The following is a 24,569-nucleotide window of genomic DNA, read 5'->3' on the forward strand; positions in this document are numbered from 1 at the left end:
TAGTTGAATAGAATCATTGGATATAATTGGAGAACGATTGAGTTAATGATAAATATCAGTTTGCATTTTCAGACAAAGCATAGTTAAGAAAGAAATATTTTTCTAGGCATGTTGGCTCTGTCAGCAAAGTAAATGACCACAATCGTTAAAAGTTTGGTCAGAGAACAGAAAAAGAAGTTAAAGATAGAATTGTGGATGGATAAGAAAAAACGAGCACATACCTAAGTGTATGAAGATCGAGATGAATGTGAGCTTCATCAGATGAAACTTGAGATTTAAGTGCCGAGAGAATTGCTTGTTGCTTAGCATTCTCGACTTGGGATTCTACCCACTGTCTTTCACTCGTCCCAAATCTGTTGCATTATTGAAAAATGCATAAACATCATCATAGAAAACTAAGAGGAAATGTTAATGCAAGGAAGAAACAATGCTAAAAAAATTATTAAGAAGAAATCATATTTTCTGCTTTAACAGTGACGCAATCATTCAACCCAATATTTGTGTAACAAATATTTTGCTAATCATTATATTTGGATCTTCTTTTTTTCATTTGCGTAGGTAAGCTCAGATTGAACCTCCAACTTCGATCTTCTTTCTAATGTAGTAACAAATGATAAGCACAGTTTGTACATTCATCATCACAAAAAGTTCTCCAAATTTGAACCAAAAGAAATAACCAGAGTGCCTTCATGTTGTTACTTCCAAAACTATCTACTAGGCCAGGGTCACAATGATCCACAAAGACCACAAACAATAGAAGGTGGTTTTCATTGGAGGGGGTTTGTACTAGCATCTCAATGAGTGATCGTGACAGTGCCCCCCTCACATCCTTGATCAAGAAAAGGATAATAAATGCTAAGAGACGCTGTAGTTAATGACAAGATGGGGAAAAGTACTATTTAGAATAAGATTAAGAACATTTCAACTTTTGTGGAGGCAGATCTTTATAGATAATTGAGTTTGCTTATGGTTAAGATTTAATTCCTACAAAAACCATGTGCTGTTGTAATGTCCAGGGTTACGACTTCCAACGACATGATCATGTAACTCCTTAGTTACATTCCGATAAATATCATAATTATGAACATGTAACCTCCTAAGATCTAGTAATTATGTAACTCCCATGCCAAGTAGTACATAAAAATACCCAACAAACATCATGCTCCACAAAATTGCCATTATCATAAATAAAATTTTGCTACCCAAGTCATTTTCAAACCTGCACTCACCTGGTAATTAGTTGTGCCATATATGCATGTTACAGAACTGCCATTACCTAAAGTTACATATTCTATTTATACATACCGCATATCTACAAAATTTTATATAAATTCCAATTACAAATTTGCAAACTAAGCTTGTCTGACAAATACAGATAATCTCACTATAACATGCCTGGAAGCACTAGACTAGAATGATTGATGCAGATCAAAACACTGGTTATTCAATCGAGAAAATGGAAGGACACTGGGAGAAATATGCGTGGTGTCTTTTGTATTCTCAATGCCTCTATCAGTAGCTTCAGATCGTGTTGTTTTCAGGTAGTTTTGTAAGTAGTAGGTTTTTCAATATTTTTTGCTTAATTTAAAATACTAACTATTTAGACAGGTTAAAGCAATTTGCCTTAATGTGGCAAGCTACCTTCCTTGTAAGTTTTACTTTAGGGTTTATGACTTTTTCTTCTAGCAAGTTGGTTTCGCTAGGAGAGATACCCTATCATCTTAGGGAATTGGAATTTGCTTTCAGTTACGAATATTTCTGGAGACATTAAAAGTCTAATGTTTTATGAAGGGTGAGTTTTCATATAATGGGATGGTTTATATTGTGAAAGGAAGCTATTTGATTATTAAATTGAATGGTGATGATATGGGTGCTGTTATCAAGGCAGGTTTTTATTCATGTAATATTCTAGGATTCTCATTGATTTAAGGGGTATACGGTATACCATCTTTGGTAAAAATGTGGCGTAGTAAAGTTCCATGTGGAAAACACAATTTAGAATAGGCAGCAAGGATAGACTAGTTTCTAGGACATGATCCTCTTCACTACATATACATCAGGTTTCAAGTATGAGCATGGCCATTATGCACATAACAGGGTTTAAAATGTCGGCAGAAATCTGAAATTTCGGATTTCGGCCGGGACCGACACCAAAAGTACCTTGATTCAATGTCAGTCCAAGATTTTGGTCGAAACTCAGAAATTTAGGTAATTTCGGCTAAATTTATTTTCTATTTATTTTCTGGATTTTCAAATGTTACCGGAAATTTCAGGTAAAAATTCAGATTTTTCCGAAAAAATTCTTTTACTGAATTTCGGCCAAAATTTCGGTTTCGGCCTACCGAAACGGAAATTTCAAACCTTTGGACAGAAGCAATAGTGAACATGAACACATTTTCATTCACTAAGCAAAAGTTTCAGATGAGTATGGAACTGTTTCCACAGCTATTGGAGGTATATATGTATTCGATGCTTCAAAAGTAATAACGATTCGCTAAGATGATGGCAGGTTAAGCCTTCCAATGTGAGGTATAAATCATGAATAGTTCATCTTAATGTTGTACCATGGGAAATTCTTAACGAACGGAAAGAGGATATTTAGTGACAACTGACAACACCACTATGAAGGTTTTAGAAAAGATAATGGGTATATAATGTGTCTTAGTAAGAAAGTGACACAGTGGCATTAACACCTGATACGTTTATGGATTGATGACAAAATAAGAGATCATTTTGGAATTAGCTTACTGGATCACCAGGAAATGTCCGACACGTCATGTTAACATCCACCACAGAGGGACCCACAAGCAAAAATAAACCAAAATATCTATAAAAACATATGCAGATTTTTAGGTAAAGTTTCAGTAGGTTTTAGTAGGCACCATGTAGAGAAAATGTAAATACTATTTTTAGGACAGAACACAAAATACACTTTCTATTTTTAGTTTGGGCATCTCTAAAATAGAAGTCAGGAAGTATTAATATGAAATTTTGATGTACTTTTCAGGAGGATAATGAAAATTTACGACTTTTCCATTTTGGATTTTGGGTTTTTCAATAATCCGACAATGTTCTAATTATATCTGCTACTGTTTTCTCTCTCTTTGGCATTGATTGTGAAAATCTAGTGGAGTTTGTGGAATTAAATCTCTTCGGTATGTTCCTAGTAGATTTAATTGTATTAAATCGGGTATCAGAGCCATGTTTGATACGGGAATCGTTTGTTCGTGATGGTAACAAAAAGGCTATTGACCATAGGGACCCACTAAAAAAAGCTATTGATCGTAGTGGATTGTTTGTTGTTACTTACAGGCATTTTCTCCAAAGGGTGTTGCAAGTGCTAGATCGATTCGAGTTGGTGGTGGATTCACCATGAGGAAGGAAACCAAGGAATGAAGATGATGACAGTAGGGAGTTGAATGATTGAGGACACACAAACACCAAGTCTTTTAATCGGCATAGAGTTAAGAAGTTTTGGCATTTGAATTTCGAGGTCGAGACAATGATCGACATCAAGGACAAAATTATGATGAGGATCGAATTGTTTGACCAGAAGGCAAGAATTGATACACGAGAATAAAGGTAAATTTACATAAATATAATGATAAAATCGGTGAATCCGTGTAGAAGAAGCTTCCCATCTTTGGGTGAGGGTCATCGAAAGTAAGTATGGGGCTACTCCGAGGAATTGGCTCCCAGGTGATAACTTTAGTTACCAAGTAGTCACCATTTGGAGAGATATTATGATGTTCATTCACTTGTTCTCAGCTGGAGTCAAGTTCAGGGTGTATTCGGGTGACAGAATCCGTTTCTAGCATGATGCATGGTGCTCGGTTAATCCTCTAAAAGAGACCTTCACAGATCTATTTGTAGTATCTTCGACCAAGGATAGCTTTGTAATGGAAAATATGGGAAGAAGTAATCGTAGAGTCGTTTGGACCCCGAAGTTTAGAAGGAATTTCTTTGATCGCGAGTTACCAAGTGTGGAGAGATTTCTGGCAATGCTAGAGGGGGGTACATAAAACAGGATGGGGTAGAAAAAAAGAGTTTGGATCTGGAATACATCTAGAGAATTCACAGTCAAGTTCTGTTGCCATCATCTAGTGACTAGTCCAACGTCCTCCAGGGTGGCTAGAGTGTGGATTATCCCAGTTCCCCCTAGAGTCGGCACATTTGGATGGGCAGCCCTTAAGGAAAGAATTCAGACGGTGGACTTCCTCAGAAACAGGAATTTTCTCATTATTGATCACTACGCCCTTTTCATAGAGGCGGGAGAATCCATCAACCACTTATTCATTCATTGCAAGTTTGCAAGAGCCATTTGGGGAAAGTTGATTAATAGATTCGACATCTCTTGGGTTTTCCCCGAATCCCTTCTAGACTTGTTTCCAAGTTGGAAGGCAAACCCATGGAAAGAAAGAGGTAAAATTCTCTGGAATGTGTCCTTCCTAGCCACATTTTGGGTCCTTTGGAAGGAAAGAAACGCTAGAGTCTTTAAAGGCAAATTCAAGAGTTCATCGTATTTATTTGTCAAAGTGGTAGCTATTTCTGTCTCTTGGGTAAAATCGCTCACATCATTTAAATTTGTGTCAGCCTACGATCTATGGGAAAGGTGGAACAACATTTGAGCTAGTGGGGAGAGGAAACAAAAGTTGATTCAAGATTCGTCGCCACCTCCGCCAGGTTCCTTAAAGCTTAATTTTGATGGCTCTAGCTTAGGGAACCCCGGTCCAGCAGAAGTAGGGGGTGTTCTTAGAGACGAGCAGGGACTGGTTCTATGGGCTTACGCAGGACCTATTGGGATGGCTGATGCTTCTGAGACTGAGATGTGCGCTGCTATTTCAAGGGTTGGAGCTGGTCAAGAAAAATAACCTTGATAATATAGTGATAGAAGGTGATTCATCAAATGTTATCAGTTTGCTTAAAGGTGTTCACAATCCTCCATGGAGTTTCGACAGGATGTTTGATGAGAAGCTTGATTGGATCAAACCCATGAAGAGTTCAATCATGTTCGACAGACGGCTAATCAAATAGCGGATAGTTTAGCAAAAGGAGTCCTCAAGGATTCTCTAGCTCTATTTGACTCTCTCCCGCCGTGACATTGACTATTTAGTTTTTCGATTTTTATTTTATCTGTTGTATTCTTGTTCTCTCTCTGTATCTATGACCATCTCGGACATTTCTAATATTATCATCTACCATTTACAAAAAAAATCTGTGTAGAAGTTTCTCTCTACAAGGATCCTTTACAAGATTATTCGCTTACCAAAGATCAAAGTGAAGAGTGTTTATTGGTCCAAAAGTGATGCGGATTAGGCGGATCATGGTCAACAAGAACAAAAAATTTCACAATCTGAGACTAATCCTTCCAGTTTGGTTCAAATTCCAGTGAAGAGTTTCAACAGTCAATATTTGAAATGGTGTCTAAACATCACAAATCATTCTTTTTTAAGCACTGGAATGAAAGAGGCAATTGAAGAGCCGAATTTGTGATGTTGAAAGCAAATTACCTCAATAGGAAATAGATTTAAGCAATAACCATGGGAATGATAAATCTGATGGATTTGCGCATTCGATCCATACAATGACAGTAAGATGGAAAGTAGGATGTGCTAGGTCGAGAGAAATCCACAAGTGTTGTAACTAAAACAGTTTTGGATCCAGATCAAACAGGTTGTTCAACAAAGAAAAGAACAAAGTTATAGAATCGAACAAGAAATTACAGAGCGTTGCAAAAGAAGTTCTCAAATTAGAATGCTGGGACGGCTCTAGTAACAAATGTTACAAGCTAGAAAAGAGGAAAGAAAATTCCTTTCTAGTAAGTATGACAAACTGAAAACTATGATTTGTGGACACGGACACGGAGTGTCGGACACGGCAAACTCCCTAAGATTTAGAAACGGGGACACGGCTAAAATAGAAAGTACTTATAATCATGATTTGTGGACACAGATTCGTGGGCCGTGTTTCGACACGGATACGAGGTATCGGACGTGGAAACCTCTAAAAATCTAGAAATAGTGGCACACTCATATACATATATACATATACTGACACTAGAACTTCTAGCAGTACACTTAAAAGCGTCTAAAGGAGTGTCGACACGTGTGGACACTAGTGTCGTGCAACACCTGTGTCGGCAATAAATTCAAAAAGTCGGCCAAATCATAGACTGAAAAAAATGAAGGAGAGAAGGTCTTACAATTCAAATCCGGATACGAGGTATCCGACGTGGAAACCCCTAAAAATCTAGAAATAGTGGCACACTCATACATATATACATATAAACTCACTAACACTAGAACTTCTAGCAGTACACTTAAAAGTATCTAAAGGAGTGTCGACACGTGTGGACACGGGTGTCGTGTTGGACAAGACACAACACGTGTGTCAGCAATAAATTCAAAAAGTCAGCCAAATCATAGGCTGAAAAAAATGAAGGAGAGAAGGTCTTACAATTCAGATCCTTCTCTATGACTTCAAACGAATTCCTCTCCCTACCAACGCTCTTCACTCTCAAACAAAGGGGGAAGACCTCACTTTCTCTCTATCTCTCATTCTCTCTCAGAATTCAGCTGATGAAATGAGAGCCCCTTCCCCCTATTTATAGAGGAAGAGGAGGGGAGTGTTGTTGGCCAATTACCATTGGACAAGTGTCCATTTTTTACACCTACAATCCAACTATCATCTAGCTGTTATGTTGACATGGCAGACCATATTAGATAAGGTGCATGTAGATAAGCAAGGTTTTAAATTTCAACTTTGGTTTTGGTTTTGGTCGGCACAGAATGAAAGCATTTTGGTTTCAGTGGAAATCTTGTAAATCACAGAAGCGTATGGAAACATATGCAAATGATGAAATTTTTAATATTTAAAAAAAAAAATATATATATATATATATATATATATATATATGAGGAAACTGTTGGTGAGCTTAAGCTCACCAAACTTATGGTGAGCTAGCTTGCCCAATCACATGGGTCCCACATTTTGGGGAGTGATCCAAACCATTCATTTGCAAGGCCTTATCATAGATAGGGGGTGTACCAAAAATCAGCTCCATAGGATCATCCTAACCCCTCCATTTGTGGAGGACAAAAATGGGGCAGATTTGTGTCTGTCCATTTTTGTCCTCCACAAATGGAGGGGTTAGGATGATCCTATGGAGCTGATTTTTGGTACACCCCCCATCTATGTAAGGGACTTTCAAATGAATGGTTTGGATCATCCTAACAAAGTGGGCCCCCATGTGATTGGGCAAGCTAGCTCACCATAAGTTTGGTTAAGCTCACCAACAGTTTCCTCTCTCTCTCTCTCTCTCTCTCTCTCTCTCTCTCTCTATATATATATATATATATATATATATATATATATATATATATTTATACAGAGAAAGAGAGAAGAGTTTCTGCGCTCAAGGGCAGATACCCTCCCTGCGCTCGAGTAAAAACAATGTTTTCTATTGGTTGTGAGATGCGGTCCCGTATAAACGAATATAAGTTATAACTTTACCAAAAAGAAAGTCGAGTCCTCGACTCTTTTCCAAAGAAAAAAAATGACAGTCGAGTCCCCCTTCTCCGCTAAAACGGAAAAAAGAAATCAAGAAGTCTTAAAACACCCTTTTCGACTTTTAAAGACATGTAGCTCCTCATGGATGCAGATAGCTTAACCGCAATGTCTTTATGCAATTGATCCCTGCATTTTCTCTCCCTCAGTCATGCTTTCCAAATCAACGAGATGAAAGGATTTTTTAGGCCTTCGGTTCTTGGACTTACTCACGTAAGTTCTCGTCCCTTCTCCTTTCTTGGCTTTTACGCATGTGAAAGTATAAAAGATAAATAATGCCGTTCTCCAACAACTTAAGCTAAGCTTTTGGAGAAGTGGGTAAGTTAACATGGTATCAGAGCCAAAGGTCTCGAGTTCAAACCTCCTGGATAGCAAAAATCCACATGCGATAGTCAGCCCAAAGTGGGACCACATGTGCCACGTGTTTGCCAAGTGGGCCACACGTGCGGGGGAGTGTCAAAGTATAAAAGATAAATAACGCCAGTTGGTAAGTTAACATGGTATCAGAGCCAAAGGTCTCAAGTTCAAACCTCCCGGATAGCAAAAATCCACATGCGATGGTCGGCCCAAAGTGGGACCACATGTGCCACATGTTTGCCAAGTGGGCCACACGTGCGGGGGAGTGTCAAAGTATAAAAGATAAATAACGCCTTTCTCCAACAGCTTAAGCTTTTGGAGAAGTTGGTAAGTTAACAACGCATTAGCTGATCAGATCTTGGCTTACCGGAAGAAACCCTTTTTTCCCAAACAAAATTACTGGACAAGAAAATTTAATTTTCTTCTGCTCTTTTTCAATTGAAATGATCTGTTGAATTCTACCCTCTGGATTAGAAAATTTTCTCTTATTATGGTTTTATCCCTTATAAAATGCACGGCTGATTGTTTGTGCTAAGTTTTATAGGCTGTTGATAAAATTAGGGCTTTTGTTAGATTCTGGAATTACCCTTTCTAGGACGATGCAGATTTCATGGCGAAGTCCAAAGCAGGTAGATCCTTCAAGCAATGGATTGAAAATCACTCACCTGGAGGGCTGCGATTCGTTCCTTATGAACAGCAGACAACACAACGTGGCCTTGAGGGAGTTTGCAGGGGGCAAAAAAACAAAGAAGAGGAGGAAGAAGAAAGAGGTGGGTTCTGTGTAGATAGTGGAAGTACGTAAGAGATGGAGATCCAACATCGACCTTCAACGGCAAAAACGAAATCTTTGAGAAGACGATGAGCTCTCGTCCCTGTGTTTGCAACCCTTGAAACCAAATAATTTTGGGTTTTTATTTTTTTGCCCATAAGTAAACCGTGCGGGACCCATACTAAAAGAGCCAATTGGGTGTATTTTTCAAGCTCTAGCGCAGATACAGAAACTGTTTTCTCATATGTGTGTGTGTGTGTGTGAATGATGAAATTTTAAAATGAAACTTTCGAAAATACTAGAATGAGCACAAATACATACTTAGAAAAGTCATCCATAATGGCTTGATCACATCGAACACATATTGACATGCAATGTCGCACATGTCTAGTACAGTAAAGTCAATAAAGAATTACAATGTAATGAAGCATAAGAAGAACATACAATTGTACAAATAAGGACCCCAACTCTGTGTCAATGCCACACAGAGTTACGACTCATGCCGATCTGACATCTCATGCACAAGATACGGTTTCTTTGTTGTGCAGTTCAATGATGTTTTCTACCAAATATCATTCCCCACATTAATGAAATGGAAGAAAATACAAATAATAACATCTTTCCATATTTTTTGTCGTTCCGACCATTTCCTTTGATTTCGGTCAAATATCATGAAAGGAATTCATGTAGATTTCGTTTCAATGGGGATGCAAATGAAAACATTTTGGTCGTTTCGGGGAAATTTAAAACCATAGTATGTGCCATGCAATCTCTACCCCTGGTCAAACACGTATTACTTGTTTAATGGCAGTGGAACTTGTACTATTCATCCCTTCATTAAAAAGTGCCACTTACTAAAAATAATAAACTAATAAATACGAAGCCCCGCCCCCCCCCCCCCCCCCCCCCCCCCCCCCGGCCGCGCCAACACACAAAAAAAAAAAAATTGCTTCATCAGTTTCTAAATCTAAAAATCAACAAAAATTGAATCATTTAATTTCTCTTGATCACAAACTAGATATCAGCAAAGCTCACCTTCGGCTTCTTCACAAAGCCAGATGCAACCTTGAACATCATCAAAAGTTCTCACATTCTATTATGGAAGTATTCAACCAAACCAATACCAAACTCCTGGTCCCCACATTTCCCTGCTCCCTATAGGCTTAGGTATTTAGCCTTTAAACCAACTCAAGGATCATAAACAAGTCTCATTCGCTTCTGCCCAACTACTGAGAGAGAGTGAAGGAAGCAAAAAATGATATTACCATTTCTTCCTAGCCGCCATTATACAATCACCAAAAGCTACTACCACAGCTAGGTGATTCACAGTTTGACCTTTTAACCATATTTAACTTTGCAAGAAGACCTAGTACGCATTTTTAGGACCTTAAAAAAACCAATTGAATACCCAAAATTATCTTGCTATAGAATCTGAATGCTTCCATAGCTAATAGACTCCAACAAACAACAAAAAACCCAAGCTAATAGAGTTCATTGTTATAGGTTATAAGTTATAACATGCAGTGTAGACTTTCATACAAGAAGAACATCATGGGAAAATAATATTGTGCTGTGAACTGCATGCAATTATGCAACCATCTTCCTCAAAACAAATATGATGGCAAAGGGCACTGTATGAAAATTTGACAAACTAGACTACTATATGGGCTACAAACAAATGGAAAAGTGGGCTCCATTGTTCAGCTTACATCCACAAACACATCTTATATGTAGATTTTTTTTTAATGGTGTGTGTGTGTGTGTATATATATATATATATATATATAGAGAGAGAGAGAGAGAGCTAGATATTAAGTTAGGCATCTTCTTATGAATGTTAAAGAATCTACAATGATGGCAACAGCCAAAAAACAAGTGGCTTCTCATACTGTGATATAATAACTCACATTTGAGACAAGAAAACCTTGCTTGAAGTCATCTTAAAAAAAATTTATTAAATGTTTTTTCACTAAATTTTACCAAAGTAGCAAAAAAGACACAAAACAGTTTAAAAGAAATATATCACATTACGCATTTTCACTGTTTTGCCTTGTGAAAAAAAATATCACAATTGCTAATATTATATTTTACACAATAAAAAAATTTCAAGGTTTCATTTTCTGCAGTGTACACAGAGCAGAAAAACATTTCATGTGAAAAAATCCTAAGAAGGAAAAGAGAACCTATTGTGGCTCTTTGGTATGTTGATAGGAAAGTAACAATGTAGCAATGAAACTCACTTATGTGTTCCTGGCTGATCCACTATTTGGTTGCACTCAGAAAGTATTTAAATTTCAGTTTCGGTCACATGGACATGGAAACGTTTCAGTTTCTGTTGGAAATGTGGATGGAAATCTTGTAAAAACACAGAAACATATGCAAATGATAGAATTTAAAGATGAAACTTCAAGAAATGCTATAATAAGCACAATACAGACTTAGAAAGTATTATATAAGCCAAACAACCATCTCTAATGGTTTAAAAACATCGAATACCCAGTGACATGTGACGCATGTCAGATAATTTAGTACATAATTTCACATGTAATTCATATAAATTTTATGCATAATACATGCACCACAATTCACATGAAATATAAATATAAGGGATTTGCTAGGGACCATCGCAGAAGGCATTTCATGGAATGGCTGTGGCATGAGATAGCAACCACATAGGCTCACTTTTCAACAGATTTTGTCTTATTCATTTAATTCATCTGATGTGGCTGCTTTCTCATGGAACAGCCGTTCCGCGAGGGAAGCGGGGTAAATGGCCGATACTACCGGAATGATTCCTCTTTGGCTGATAAAAGCGTGCTAACCATAAGATTGAACATGGCATACCGGACACAATGGGGCCTCAAGAGAGGTTACCCAACAGCCGTTCCGCGAAATGCCTTCTGCGATGGTCCCTAGCAAATCCCTAAAATATAATTATGTATACCACGATTACAATTACGATTTTGGTTTATGCATTTCGATCGTTTCGGTTTCGGTTTCGGTGGGGAGGGAAACAGAACCAGTCATTTCGTGTCAATTTCGGTGGAAATTGAAAACCATGCATGAAACATGATTGTCATCAAGCCTATTTTCCCGCTTATCTGTGTTTTTTCAGAATGAGAGAATTTTGTTCCAACAAATAGCTGAAATGACACCGACTCGTATTTCAAGGGTCAGCTTCATAAAAGGAGGGAGAAGGGGTGTGGGGTGTGCCAAATTTACTCATGCTTTCTTTCTCATCCACATACCAAACAGTCCCATCAAGAGGGTGCACGACAAGATGTGCTTACATCGAGCGAAGCCTTTGCAGCTCGGCCACGCGGTGATGAGACTTTTCTGAATCTCCTGGGGTAGAAAAATAACAAATTAAATTAGAATAGAAAATGAAATGATAAATATAAAAACAATCTCTAAGCTACTACGGCAAGGTTATTATTGTACAGGTTGATTCATATATTTATTTATTTTAAAATAGATAATCTATTAAAAACAAAAAAGATACAAGGAGAACTAGCCAAGATGTCCAGACAAAAAATGAAAAAGAAAAGATTTCTCTTGAAGCCATTGGGCTTATAATGTTGACACCTAGGTAAGAAGACAAGAAAGAGAGCAGCGTCCATGAAAGCATAATTTGGCTTAATAAAAATGACCAAAACACCCTTGACTCAAGAGCAAAATTTTAAAGGAATAAACAGCAATCTCAAAAAGCCAGATGCAACCAACACTGATGACAATCCGGCCAGAGAAAGGTGGCCTAGAAAATGGAACTATAATACACGTAGAAATTAGGATCAGTTTTCAAGCGGTCGGTGAACCATCTTACACAGGTGGGATTCGGTTTCCCTGTGAAGGCTTTGGTGGTGGCTGTTAACGTACCAACTTCTCCAAAAGCTTAAGCTGTTGGAGAAAGGTGCTATTTATCTTTTATACTTTAACACTCCCCCACAAGTGTGGCCCACTTGGCAAACACGTGGCAAATTTTGTCCCACTTTGGGCCAGCCATCGCATGTGGATTTTTGCTATCCGGGAGGTTGAACTCAGACCTTTAGCTCTGATACCATGTTAAAGTTAATGTAAGAATGTACAGACTTTTGTTTTTGAGAAGAAAAACTCCTCAAGGCCTTTCTTGATTTGGTGGTTGGCATCCACGGCCTCGTCCACGAAACTTATGCTGCTTTCCATGATGTTTAGGCAGTTGCACGGGAGAAGACGGACCCTTGGAGGTATAGTTAACATCAGGAATAGGAGCAACAATAGAGAGAGATTGCATGGCCATGCGAATGTCATGACTGTAGAGCATACCATAGAGATTGTCAATGGAGGGTTGATCCGGGCAGCCGAGAATATTGGTTACAAGATTCTCATAATCAGGGCCAAGGCCGACAAGGATAGCCATGCTCAGATCGGAAACTGGAATAGGATTACCGAACGAAGCGAGTTGGTCTGAAATTGTTTTGGCTTCTTGAAGGTAGTCCTTGACTTGGATCCTTTCCGCAAGTTCGTCAACTCAAGTTTGAGTTGCATCACTCGAGCTCTAGAGGGAGAAGCATACATCTTCTCCAGCGCAACCAAACTGCACGGGAGGTGTCGAGTCCAACAACGTGCGCAAGGGGGCTAGTTGAGAGCGAGGAGATGAGCCAGCTAAGGATCAGTTGGTCTTGACGATACCATGCCTGATAAGATGGATTGATCACAAGCGGATCGTCAGGTTTCTTACGCGGAAGATGCGTGGGTGGGATAATAGAGTCACCTGATACAAATCCAAAAAGGTCATGAGCACGTAATCAATGTGGATGGTGTTGACGGGAGTGCAGCCGACGCATTAATCAATGTGGAGTTAGCTGTCGAATCCGCTTCAGCCATGGAAAGACAAGATGGGGATGATTGAAAAAAAAAATTAGGTTGGATAAAAAAAATGAAGGGAAAGTGTGGAGGAGGATCAAACTTGGGCTCTTGATACCATGTTAACTTACCAACTTCTCCAAAAGCTTAAGCTGTTGGAGAAAGGCGTTATTTATCTTTTATACTTTAACAGTGGCCAGCATGGTTTTAAATTTCGACCAAAATTTTGGATTTCGGTGGAGGCCGAAACCAAAATTTGCCGAAATTCCGGATTTCGCGAAATACAAAATTTCAGTCTGAAATTTTGAATCGAAATACCAAATTTCGGCCCGAAATTTCGGATTTTGGTGGGGTTCGAAATGAGTACCGAAACCGAAATTTAAAACCTTGGTGGCCAGTGCTTGGAATTTTGACCCATAGGTAAGGGTTTTGGACTTTTTTCACCATTTGCAGAATCAGTTTTTTTACTAGAACAGAATCTTGTCTTTGAAGTGTTTTCATATACATACATATATTTATATACATACAATATATATATATATATATATATATATATATATATATGCTATATATGTTATTATTCACACACACACACACATAGGGATTTGCTAGGGAATTTTGCTGAAAGCCATATCACGGCTCACTTCTGCAGGAGAGAACAGCCACACGGGCTTACTTTTTAGCAGATTTTGTCGTATTCATTTAATTCATCTAAGGTGGCTGTTCTCTCCTGCAAAAGTGAGCTGTGAAATGGCTTTCCGTGAAATTTCCTAGCAAATCCCAAATGGCAGTGTCAATATCAGTAGCCTTAACAATATATTTACGCACATATATATAATAGGGATTTGCTAGCGTCCATCGCAGAAGGCATTTTGCGGATGGGCCGTTGCATGTGAGAGCAGCCACATAGGCTCACTTCCATCTGTTGCATGTGAGAGCAGCCACATAGGCTCACTTCCATCTGTTGCATGTGAGAGCAACCACATAGGCTCACTTCCATCTGTTGCATGTGAGAGCAGCCACATAGGCTCACTTTTCAGCAGATTTTGTCTTTATTCATGAGGTGGCTGCTTTCATATGCAACAGCCCATCCGTGAAATGCCTTCTGCAATGGACGCTAGCAAATCCCTATATAATATCTGTGTGTGTGTGTATGCTAGATATATTAAATATTAAATATTTACAAAAATAATATATGAGAAAAGTGTTGGTGCACTCAAGTCGTTATAACGCCTCCCATTGGTTCCTGTATGTGGGACCCAAACATTTAAACCAATGGGAGGCGTTATAACGACATGAGCGCACCATTTTTTTTGCAACACTTTTCTGATAATATATATGAATATTTATATATATATATATATATATATATAAGGGCCTTTCAAATGAATGCTTTGGATCATCCTAACAATGTGGGCCCACATGTGTTTGGGCCCTCAAGCTCATATAAGCTATATGAGCTTCAAGCTCACAATCATTTTCCTAATAGATATAGATATATATATATATATGAGAAAACGGTTTCTACACACTAGTGTGGATAAGTTATCTACACACTAGCTTAAAATACAGTGGAGGCCCACATTGTTTGGGTGATCCAAACCATTCATTTGATTGGCCCTCACATAGATAGGGTGTCCACAAAATATCAGCTCCATAGGATCATCCTAACCCTTCGAACCGTGGAGGCAAACAATGGACAGATTTGTGAAGGTTTATACACGTCCATTTTACCTCCACCAATCATAGCGTTGGGATGATCCTATGGAGCTGATTTTTTGTGGACACCATATCTATTTGAGGCCCAATCAAATGAATGGTTTGGATCACCCAAACAATATGCCCTTCACTGTATTTTAAGCTAGTGCGTAGATAACTTATCTACACTAGTGTGTAGAAACCGTTCTCTCTCTCTCTCTCTCTCTCTCTCTCTCTCTCTCTCTCTCTCTCTCTCTCTCTCTATATATATATATATATATATATATATATTTTCATACAATTCCTTCAATAACACTGCGAGTCATCTTCCTCCCACATCACCTTCCTTTGTTTTGCAAGATAACCTTATTCCACCCAAAAGTGAACCATGATAGATGAAGTCCTCATATAAAATATTACATGATGAATTTAAAAATAAATAAAACCTCAAAGAACTCATTGCATTAGGCTTTGTCCCTCAACTTTTGAGGACGCAAGTTGGATCTCAGCATACTTACGAAAAGTAATTAAATGAAGTACCATGAAAGTGAGAACAAGATAGACGATACCTCGTACGAAGCAATTTGTAATGTCATCAAGACTCACCCACGAACATTTAGATTTACCCTCCTCAACAACAAGTCGAAAAGGACCCTAATGAAAAATTACAGAACATCTCCATCAAGACAATGAATAACATGATATAAATTGAGGTTACCCATATGAAAACAATTATCCTTATAAACTAGTAAGTAATCATTACATTATAACGTATCGAAAACAACATCCAGTTAGATTCACTTTATCATCTATAGGACTTGTAACGCACAAAAAGAGCATAGAAAGATGCAATATGCTAAAAAGCTTCATTGATATAACGTCCAAATTGAGAGTGATAAATGAAACCTAAGGAACTATACAATAAAAAATCATGCAATTAAAAGAGATAGTTTTATACGGTTTTTATAAATTGTCCTGGATTTTTTTTACACAACGATAAATTAAGCTAATTGTCATAATTTAAATGATCTATGGAGATGGTGGAGTAGTGAAACTTTTAAAGATAAGATTTTGTCATGTATATGGTTGTTCCGTTCATATGTTTGGTTTATATGGAAAAGTTTTCAAATAAACTTGTGTTGGTCTGTCCCATATCCATTGAGATGGAAAGTTCGTTATCTGTATGTTGTCGGTGTTCCTTCTTCCATATCCATTGAGATGGAAATGCTAAGGCATATTTTTTAGCTAATTTTGGTGCTACATATGCTGAAATTTTGGTGGTCTGATATGCCTGAGTAACAGGTTAGTTTTGTTTTTGGTTACTTTTGTTGGTTTGTTCCGCATTTAGTATTTTCCTCTCTTATTAATAAAATATTAATTGTTCAAAACTAAAATAAGGTTTCATAGTTAAATTCAAGTCAAGGTGTTCTTTCTTTCATTGAAGAAGAAGATGATAAAATTCTGAACAAAAATAATAAATATGCAGGTTAAACTCTATAAACCAATACCGTGTCAAACTGCTTCACAAACCAATGGTTTAGTTCTTTTGAACAAGCTGAATCTCCGAGCAAGTATGAGTGAAAATCAGAGTACGCTAAGTAGATGCCATCCTCTGCGCAACCAAGCAATACTAAAAAAGTCAAATAGATTAATAAAGGCTAAATTGTAAATGTACGCAGTAAGTTGTTTTGAAAAGCACAAGCAATAGCATTCATGATAATAGTAAGTTGCAAAAGTTAAATCACCTACTATAAAATTTCATTCCAATTATAAGCTAATAAATTTTTCGTGCAAAATCAATGGAGATATCTAAGGATGACAAAAATGAAATATGCCATCAAAATTTATGTATCGTAGGGAAAAGCGTACCATCCCCGGAATGATAGTGAGCCAACTCTTGCGCAGCTGAGGCAATTTTTCCAAGAACTGAATTCATCTAAAAGAAGTAAAACAAGTTAAAGACTTGATTCTGACAAAATGTTTTAGACAAAAATAAAGACAACTATTTCGTTAAAAAGATAAGAGTAAGTCAAAACCTAAAGAGACTAGAGTTTCACTTGATATTTTATAATAAACAAAACGAAGGAAGAAGTTCTATGAAAGAAAATATGGAATCATTGCATAAATATGTCAAAGTGAAAATATGGAATCATTGCATAAATATGTCAAAGTATATCCAAGTCATAAAAATGCCATTTGTACAATATGATGGATTGACTAGGTATCCAGGGGTAATTTAGTCTTTTTCCTCAATAATAATCACCTATATGTTAGTCGACCTAATTGGAGGTAGACTACCATGCTTTTTCCCAATAAAAACCATGTCAACATCTCTCTTTCTCCTTCCCTACAGTTTTTCTCTCTACTGGTTCCAGACATGTTGTGACATGGTATTAGACCATGCGATCTTATTTTCTCTCCTCTACCAACACCATACGAGACCAAATCTGAAACGAAGGTACTAGTTCATCCCAAAATAAGATGAAATCTCTTCCTCGTTTCTTTTGCATCGCTAAATCAGATCTGGTCTCCTTTTTCATCTCTTTCTCCCCTTTCCGTTTTCCTTTTTTGTGTTCATCCAAGGTCTGGAATGATCGTCTTGCAACAGATCTGACCGTTTCTCTCCTCTCGGTCTTTTGTTTTCTCCCCAAATCAGATTTGATCAGCCCCTATTTAGATTTGATCTGATCACACTCTAAAGCTCTCCTTTTCTCTTTCCTATGCAACCACCATAATGGTCAATTGATATACTTGTGTTGTATGGGATTAATATTTTGTTTCATCTCTGAATGACGACTTTCTTACCTCTGGTTGCCCTATATTGATTGTTGCCTGTTTGTATGGATCAGATCTGGTATTATTTCTGTGATGTGTTGATTGTGATTTACTTGTTGATTGCATATATTTTAATCGTGTGATCAAGTAGCATCGTGCCCCTGAGATTTACTATATCAGATCTGGATTGTGTTGTGATGTGGCCCAGAATCAGGAGAAGAAGAAATGGAGAAAAGAGAAGAAAAGAAATTAGAGGGGAAGAAAAGAAGAAGGGAAGGAAAACAGAAATCGAAGAAAGAAGAGGGAAGACAACAAATTAGAGGGGAGAAATAGATGAATAAGAGGAGGAGAAGAAGAATAAGAGAAAAAGAGAAAGGGAAGAAGATGAGGGATAGGGGAGAATCTCTGTTCTCAATTCTTTCATTCATCATCAAAATCTAAAAACCATAATACATGAAGTGGCATATTTTCCAATTAGAACTTTTAGGATTTTTATTTCATGTCATTTTATTTCAAGGATTTTTATTTCTATGTTTTAGTTTTTAGGGCTTTTATTTTCTACGTTATTTTATTTCTAAGTTATTTCAATGGCCTATAAAAGGCCCTCATGTATTAGGGTTTTTAGATTTTGATGATGAATGAATGAATTCAGAACAGAGATTCTCCCCTATCCCTCTTCTTCTTCCCTTTCTCTTCTTCTCTTATTCTTCTTCTCCTCCTATTCTTCTACAATACGCATCATGTTGTGTATTAGATCTGCACGTGAGCTGACAATACTATTGCATGGACAACGCTACAAATTATAAATCTAGCGTGAGAGAGCATAGTGACTTGGTAGGTCAACAAATCATGTCTGTTAAATTGAATAGACTGTTTGGGCAAAATCCTTCAAGATCGTTTCGAGGTCAAGATTTCACAAGAAAGAGAGTTACAGAGTCACCACCTAGGTTAGGGCCCAGGACACGTGCCTGCCTTTCCAGTGAAACGGGGATAATGATCCGAGTTTCATTGGAGGAGCAGTAACTAAAGTTGTACTCAAGGGCTGGGGCCTAGAACCCGTAATTTTGCTCTATTTGTTAAGGCTTGGTCCTTACAGAAATCTGAGTAAGGGTTATGGTTACATTCGGGGAAGGTGTTAGGCACCCTTCATGCCCGGGTAAATCCGATCTCTTGACTTGGTTTCGCATTTTTGAAGAGAATTATCAGAAGTCTTTACTTTTTATCCTTTATTACGGTTAGGCTTAATTCCTTTAGGTAAATGAAGTGGATTTGCAAAGAAAAGAAGAAAAATCGGTTTGGGCGTTATCCAAATTGAGGGCGTGTACTGCATATTTCGAGTCCTAGGAGGATCTCGCAGTTGACCTCAATCGTGATATTTAAAAAACAAACAGAAATGATAGGACGTAAAGGAAAGAGAGCAGTGGGTTTTTTATTCCCTCCGTTTGTCCAATGTCGTGGAGCACTAGGACTCTCGTCTCTGTCTCTTTTATGATCAAATTTTTACCATATAATCCTCCTACTACTACCAAGGACTCTGATGATCGGGTGAAAGATAATTATCTATTGAGGACGTGGTTGGTCAATACTATGGAACCCTCCATTAGTTTCATGGTTATACTCTGTGGCAGTGCTAAAACCATGTGGGAAGCCTTAAAGAGCAATATTCTTAAGGTAAAAATATTTCTAAGATTTCGCAGTTATTTGCATAGTTTTAAAACTCCCTTGTGTCCACGTCGACTCCCCTAAGTCGATTCCCTTTTACCTTGGCCGTGTTCCTTGTTGTGCCGCATACGCATTCCGCGTTTTGCCTCACGGGGTCAATAAAAACTCTTTTCACTCTCCCGAATTATGAACGAGTCAACTAAGTACTCGACCACGTTGTGCCGAGTCGACTAGGATTTTCGTTCACGGAGTTCCGCGCCGCATTCGCATTTTTAAACATTGGTTATATGAAGATATTTTTCTGTTGAAAAATGAGTCAAATCATTAAGTACTATAGCTATCTCAAGGGCATGTGGGAATAGTTAAGCATATATCCAATGTTTTGAAAATCGGAATCGTATCGTAAATCGTAAGAGGGGTCGAATCGTATCGAATCGTAAATCGAATCGTAAATCGTAAGATTTTTCAGATTTATATATAAAAATCAGAAAAAATAATAAAAAATAGGAAAAATTATTACTCTTCATTTCATAAGTGATTAAGTTCCATATTTCATAACATGAGGCATCAATACATCATTCATTAGAAAAAAAAGTCTGTCACCAGTGTGTTGACCAGTGCCTGACAAGATGAATAATTTTTAGAGACCAAATTATGAGATTTTTTTTACCGGACTTTTGGGATTTAATAATGTTTGGACAAAATAGATTTTATGAATTTTTAAAATTTGAAAAATACCCCACCGTTTGGAAGTTAAGAAAGTTAAAATTTAGACCCGATCGTTTTTCTTTGAATTTTGTACTAAAACTGGAGAGTTGACTTTTTTTCCTTTTAGATTTGGGTGTTGAAACTATTTTTAATAAATCCAAAAGGGGGGTATTCCGTTATTTACATGTAAATCTTAAGTAAATGGACAATAAAATAGTAAAGACATTTACTTAAATGATTTACATGTAAACACCGAGTACAGGAAAGTAGAGAGAAGTACAGGAGAGGAAAGAGAAGCAACAGGAAGAACCATGAATCATAACATTAAAAAAGGCATATAAAATAAGGTAAAATACACTAAAAAGGCATATAAAATAAGGTAAAATACACTTTCTAAATGAATCGTACGATTCAAGTATGAATCGTACGATTCTTTCAGAAAACGATTCACTGTTGCGATTTGAATCGTTTGCCATACGATCCGATTCAAATCGTACGATTTGAATCGTAAATCGTACGATTTTGATAAACTTGCATATATCAGCCTCTGTCTACCAACTTGAAGCTACTTAGGAAGTAATGTGAAGTTTCGGGTAGCTAAATTCTTCTCTGGACAGAATTCCAATTATAATTCAGTAAAAGGACAATTTCTGGCCAAGTACACGATTCCATCTACGCAGAATGTTTACTCACGCCTACAACGCAATGGAGTGACTACCTCTTCATTGGACTCTATCACAGGATTCACAATAAAAGGAATCCTTGGCTTTTGTATCTACAAATTATGGTTGTGGGCGTGGACTTGTTGGTCGCAGCAGGGGCAAATATTCATGGGGAGGCTGAGGTAGAGCTAAAGGTATTGAAAATGTGTTCATTGGACAGGTTTGGGAAGCATTAGTAAATGTCGGTGTTGATTTAGAATCCATTGATAATACAACACACCATATCTCTGGGGATGGTATATTGTTGTCCTTTCACGAGAAGACTAAGGGAAACTTCTTCAACAACCTTCTTTCACTGCACGTACCGCTACTCTTGCTAACTCAAGTACTTCTGCTTCTTCTCTCCCAACTATCTTCTTCGTGGGTAATTGAGGGTTTCCTCACACATGATTGGTGAGTCTGGCATTTTCTCCTGTTTTTTAATCTAGCACCTAGCATTTTTGTTACACCCGTTGATGGATCTCATTCTAGAGTCTGGGCAATGAATGACTCATCCAACTACCTCTCTTTCACTTTCCTAGAGTTATATATCCCAAGATTTCCGGCTAACCAGCTTTCAATCAGACAATTAACCCATTTTCTGAAATGTTTTGTAACCTTTTATTCGCCTCATTGTGTTTTCAGGATTTACAGGTGACGAAGAAGACTGGAGAAGGGCTTGCACATAACGGATTGTACTACCTGGATGGGACTCTTCACTCCACTCTACAGTCATCTAGATCACATCTATAATGGCATTCTCATCTTGAGCACCCATCCTTGGAAAAGTTGCATCAAATGGTTCCTTTGCTTCGCACTATTTTTGTTCATGAGTGTGACTCGTGTCAACTTGGGAAGCACTACCATTCTGCCCTTCATCCTCGCATTGATAAAAGGAGTCTTGCACCCTTCTCATTAGTCCATTATGATATTTGGGGTCCATGTCGTGTGTGTAACCTGTTTAGTTTTCAATATTTATTACACTCGTGAATGACTTTTCACGGATGACTTGGGTGTTTTGCTTAAATATCATACGGAATTTGTCCCTATATTCAGAGTGTTTCATAAAGAAATAAAGGTGTAGTTTGACAAAGTATTTGTATTTTATAATCCGACAATGCTTTAGAGTATATGTTGTTAGAAGGCGTATATATGCCTAAGGGCATTTTGGTCATTGCACCTTCTTCTCACACACGTATATAGACAGACACACACACATTAGTGACGGGGAGTTCTTTTTTATTTTATTTTTTTGAATGGTATTGTGAGGGGGCGTTCTTCCCTAACTCACTTTCCTCTCATTCTCTTCTCTTCTCTCTCTCAACATGGTATCAGAGCCCTATGGTTGTGGTGCCCTAGGGACCACCATCAGAAGAAGCCCCACCTCTTTCTCTTCTTCTTCCTCTCCACTCTCGCCTCATCCCTCCCACTCGCCTCCTCCATCTCCACCCTCGCCCCATCCCTCTCTCGCCTCCTCCATCAACCCCCCCCCTCCCTCCCTTCTCCAACCCTAACCCGACCCCCCCCCTTCTCCACCTAACACTAACCCGACCCCACCTAACCCTAAACCCCATCTCTCTCTCTCTCTCTCTCTCTCTCTCTCTCTCTCTCTCTCTCTCTCTCTCTCTCTCTCTCTCTTTAAATCCTCATCCTCCTCCCTCCAAGCAACTCTCTTGTTCCTTGTTCTTTTTTCCCTAAACCGTAATCCTAATCCTCCTCCCTCCAAGAAACTCTCTTGTTCCTTTTCCTTTTTCCCTAAACTCTTCTCCTTCATGGTTTAAATTATCCCCGTCGTCTCTTTTACTCTTGTCCTACAACTCTGATTCCCTCTGGGGTTTCTATCATCCCTTTATCTTGTGGTACTATGTGTGCTTGTCCGACGTGTATGCTTCGGAACCGCGGTGTGGTGCCTAGGCCCGTCTCTTGATTTCCTCTTCTCTATTGTTCATCAATCCCGTAGTTGTGTTTGTGTGTTTCACCTTATTTTTGTCCTCATGGATCCTCCTGTCATCACGGCTCCTCCACCTTCGGCTCCCTCTTCTAGTTCTTCCTCTTCTATGGAGGCTCCTTTCCCACAAATGACTTCCATCAAACTCGATACATCCAACTATCTCCCTTGGCATATGGCCGTTGAAACCTAACTCCTGGAATGAGGTAAGGTTGATTTCATTGAGCGCTATCCTCCATCTTCCACGCTCCCTCATATGCTAAGTGGCAGCGGATGATGCCCTAATCCGCACTCTCCTTTAGAATAGTATGGAATACAACGTAGCTGGCAGGATGATGTTTCTAAAGACTACCAAGGTCATCTGGGAGCATACAGTACCTCTCTACTCTGGGGTTGATAACCTCACTCGTATTTGTGATACCTACTCTGAGTGGAGGCGCCTCAGCGCGGGGACCAGCCTCTAGCTGCTTTCTCCAGTCAGTATGTTGCCTTCTTTCAGCAGCTGGATTTGTATATGCCATTCCCAATCGATCTGACTGTCCTTGCCAAGCGTCAGGAAGACCTCCGTGTTGTCCACTTCCTTGATGCCTTGAGTCTAGACTTTCTTTAACTTTGGTGGCAGATTGTTGACAGCTCCATTCCCTCCTACCGTCCTTATTGTACTCATTGTCAGGCAACAAGGCATATTGTCGACACTTGTATGCTTTACATCCGAAGCTTTGTCCATCCTGTTCTGCTCACATCACCTGTGAAAGCCTTCCTGATGTCTCTACAGCGTCCTCCGTCGGCCTAGAGGCACCTGGTGATTCTTTTCTTGTCTCCAAGGCCAAGTATGATGAGCTTTTGAGCCTGCGTGAGCGCAATCGACCACCCACTGCGAGTTTTGCATAGCAAGGTAGTCCACCTGTTTCTCTCCTTACTACCTCCAGCTCCTGGGTTATTGATTCCGGGGCCTCAAACCATATGACAGGTAATTTTACTTCCCTTAGTTCGTTTAAGCCCTTTCGCCCTGCCTCTCATACTATTAATCTCGCCGATGGGACCACTGCTCCCACTTCTTGTATTGGTGTTATTTCCCCTTATTATGGGCTTACCTTGTCATCAGTTCTTTGTGTTCCTAAGTCCCACTTTAATTTATTTTCTGTAAGCCAAATAACCAAAAGTCTTAACTTCTTTATCTCTTTTTTTCTTTATTGTCTTTTTCAGGATCTCTCGACTGAGAAGACGGTTGGTTCGGGTCGTGAGGTGGATGGTCTCTATCGCCTTGGCCGTGGTCCCCCCTCCTGCCGTTTTGCATAGTTCAGTGGATCCATATCAATGGCATTGTCGTCTCGGCCATCCCTCCATCCAGAAGCTTCGGGATTCATCTATTATTTCTTGTCCTGTTCAATCCTTGCATTGTGAGTCTTGTGAACATGGAAAGCACCATCGCGTGTCCTTTCCATCTAGGGATGTTAGTCAGGCCTCTAGTCCTTTTAATTTAGTACATTATGAGGGATGGGGTCCCTCACAGACCATGTTTCTTTTTTATTATAGATATTTA

At 38.5% G+C, this 24,569-nt stretch overlaps 1 protein-coding gene across 2 annotated transcripts in view; it reads right to left on the bottom strand.

Annotated features, from left to right (window-relative positions):
- Positions 1–24,569, bottom strand: part of AUG3 (HAUS augmin-like complex subunit) — a 66,229-nt gene that overhangs the window by 19,261 nt on the left and 22,399 nt on the right. For both annotated transcript variants that reach the window (XR_013254347.1, XM_077391872.1), the window contains exons 5-9: positions 17,102–17,168; positions 16,741–16,844; positions 15,802–15,886; positions 11,983–12,037; positions 222–353 (exon numbers count right to left, since the gene is read on the bottom strand). Coding sequence is in view for 1 of the 2 variants with exons in the window: in XM_077391872.1 (XP_077247987.1) it covers positions 222–353; positions 11,983–12,037; positions 15,802–15,886; positions 16,741–16,844; positions 17,102–17,168 (443 nt within the window). In the remaining variant the exon portion in view is untranslated. The remainder of the gene's footprint in view (positions 1–221; positions 354–11,982; positions 12,038–15,801; positions 15,887–16,740; positions 16,845–17,101; positions 17,169–24,569) is intronic.

The sequence above is a fragment of the Tasmannia lanceolata genome, unplaced genomic scaffold, assembly GCF_043159265.1.
Source record: "Tasmannia lanceolata isolate RefF3 unplaced genomic scaffold, GAP_Taslan_0.1 ptg000012l, whole genome shotgun sequence".
Classification (NCBI taxonomy): domain Eukaryota; kingdom Viridiplantae; phylum Streptophyta; class Magnoliopsida; order Canellales; family Winteraceae; genus Tasmannia; species Tasmannia lanceolata.